Source organism: Poecilia latipinna, unplaced genomic scaffold, assembly GCF_001443285.1.
Source record: "Poecilia latipinna isolate Pla-1442-1.1 unplaced genomic scaffold, P_latipinna-1.0 Scaffold2380, whole genome shotgun sequence".
Taxonomy (NCBI): domain Eukaryota; kingdom Metazoa; phylum Chordata; class Actinopteri; order Cyprinodontiformes; family Poeciliidae; genus Poecilia; species Poecilia latipinna.
Window position 1 is genome coordinate 25,839 of NW_015114996.1, and position 2,848 is coordinate 28,686.

Here is a 2,848-nt window from a genome sequence, read left to right on the forward strand (position 1 = left end):
CGCCCAAAACGGGGTAAATGGGGGGGGTTTTTCAGGCCCCGCAGCGGCGCGTCCCCCCGGGGGGGGGGGGGGGGATTTATGTTTTTGCATAATGTGCAGTTGCGCCACTGTCTCCATTTCAGACACAAAACTGTCAGGAAACAGACATAATTTTCCACATTACCCTGTTAGCTAAATGTCGCAATATTAGATGGATATATCATTATTAAAACAACCAAAATGCTTATCCGTTTTACCCAGGAAGTGTTAAGTTTACTGTAGGACATTACTGAGCCTGAATAACGTTGACATGTTGTTTGATTGCTTAAGATGATTTCTATAATTTGAGAGCCTAACAGTGTTGATAAACAACTGAAGCAAAGGTTGTCAAGAATGCTTTCCAGTTTTTCTTCCCATTCTTGGAGCTTTTTATTTCCTGTAGGTGAAGATTCTTAATCTCATCCAGGAGATAAAACCCTTAAGGACCGGATGTGGGGCAGCTGTTTGTGTTTGCTTGTTCTATGAGGACGTTTCAAAAGGAAGACTTCTTTTCTTGAGTCCCTCTCTGGGTTTATCTGTCCAGGCAGTCTGGCTTGCTGCAGAAGTGGAAGGTGGTGTGATCCTCAGTCATACGAGTCCAGATGGAGACCAGGGCTACCCTGGTGAGCTTCAGGTCTCCATCTCCTACACTCTACAGGTAAACATACTCATGTCTCAGCATCAGAACCATGTATCAAAACATTTGCCTCATTTCTTTTCTGGTGAATGTATAAAAACAACTTTGTGTGGAAAGGATCATAAAGTTTATAGTAGCAATCATTTTAGAAGAGGAAGAAGCATTTTTAGTCATTGCTGAAAACACTAAAGTTAGGTTAATTGAACCATAAATAAAGATTAAAAATCTACATCTGAGGAGAAGATCATTAAAAACGAACCCGAGTAGAAGTTTGTTGCTGAACTACCAGCTTCAGATGGAGCTGCAGTGTGTTCCAGATCTTTACTCCTGACAACAAGAAGGTTGTAGGACAGACTCTATAGCAGAGGTTCCCAAACTGTGGGGCGCGCCTCCTAGGGGAGGCTCCGTGTCATTGCAGGGGGGGCGCGGGAAGCCGTCTGGATGAAAAAAGTAAAACAAAACATGAACACTGTATGTGCTGGGTTTTTACCTTAGAATGGCCAACTCCCTGTTATTCCTATGTCAATTTGATACAGTAGGGGTTTCCACACTTCCCATATTTGTGTCCTCTGTCACTTTTATCAGCAGTTAAAACAGTTTAGTCCGTTGTTAACATGTTGTAACCTGTTTTTCCGAGCCGCCTTTAAACTCAACATGAGCGCTACGATGCTAGCGCTGGGTTTACACCTGTGAAGGAGACCTGCTGCTGCTGGGCGGAGCTACGTAGGTTTGTGTTAGAATCACGGCAGCAAACCAGCAAAACGCAAAGAACTTTTCACAGTTTTTCCCTCCAAACTAACCAACTGAGTTGAGTAAAGCTGTTGGATGCAGGTAATGTTAGCTAAAAGATGACTAGCTAATATCAATACAGAACCTGAAGCTTAACAAGTACCTTGTAGGCTACCGATGTTGGTGTCTATTTTCAGCTACGCACATTCATTTTGCCCCCAAAAAAGTCGATGCCCCCCCTCCCCCCCCAGCCCCCCCACTGTCACCTGTGTCGTTTCAACCAGACAGCCATTTGTAATCCATAGGGGGGGGCGCAGAAAATGTTTGGAAACCACTGGGGGGGCGCAGATGGAAAAAGTTTGGGAACCACTGCTCTATAGGAAGCAGACTGGTTGGAGCGGAAAACGTCCCAGACTGGACAGCTGCTCGATTATCCTTCCTTTGATCCGGATCGTTTCCCAGACTCAACTTTCCAAATATCACCTTCAATTTGCTTTGATCTTTTACTGAGTTGATTTTGCACCCAACCCACCTGTGTTAGTGAGGTTTGTGTTTTTCTGCTTAGGGGGAAACTCTAACCGCTGACTACCGAGCCCGCTCCACCAAAACCACCCCCATCAACCTCACCAACCACTCGTACTTCAACCTAGCAGGGCAGGTAAGACCTCAACATCATTCACGCCCTGAGAACTTTGCCACATTCGATCACATTACAAACATAAGTCTTTGTGTGTTTTGTTGGGTTTTAAATTGGCATTATTGTGTAAAATCAACTTTTTTCAGCTTTGCATCATGTTATAATGTTATTCCCGCATCAAAGACACACCTGGGGCCTCATGCATAAAAGAATGCGCCGTTTTAACACTAAAACTTGGCGAAAAAATGTAGAAAAGTGCGGCGGACAAAATAAATCGGATGTATAAAACCGTGCGCATGCATGTGTCTACGCACCTTTCCTTTATGAATCCTAATTTGCGGGAAATAGAGCGGAACTGCTGGTCGGCCCTGTCACCACCCATAAATACATATGCAAACTAGTATAATACCCGGAAGTCTGCCACCACATGGGGCAATAACCATGGCAACGTCCTTGTTTGTAGCAGTATGAGTATTTATAATAGTAGTAATTATATATTTTATTTAAAAGGTGTTTTCAGGGCACAACACCTCACAAGAATAAAAATAATAAATTTTAAATAAAAAAAATCCAAATAAAATAAATAAATAAAGAGATCGCGCAAATGCCTGTTTGAACAGTAGTGCATTCAGCCGGGACTTAAAGACACAGTCAGAGAGTCCACTGAGTGGGAAAGTGGACATTTATTCTAAATAGTAGAATCATGTGTATAAGTTGTACATTTACAGAATAGAGATGATTTCTGTCCATAGAGGGGATTTCACAAAGCGGGCGGCTCCACTGAAGGATGACTGCCGCTGGACCGGTACCGGTACCGCACAGTTCCT

At 43.4% G+C, this 2,848-nt stretch overlaps 1 protein-coding gene across 4 annotated transcripts in view; it reads left to right on the forward strand.

The window, feature by feature from the left end:
* Positions 1 to 2,848, forward strand: part of galm (galactose mutarotase) — a 15,940-nt gene that overhangs the window by 6,372 nt on the left and 6,720 nt on the right. For all 4 annotated transcript variants that reach the window (XM_015019141.1, XM_015019138.1, XM_015019140.1 and 1 more), the window contains 2 exons: positions 563 to 676; positions 1,950 to 2,042. In XM_015019141.1, the coding sequence (XP_014874627.1) occupies positions 563 to 676; positions 1,950 to 2,042 (207 nt within the window). The remainder of the gene's footprint in view (positions 1 to 562; positions 677 to 1,949; positions 2,043 to 2,848) is intronic.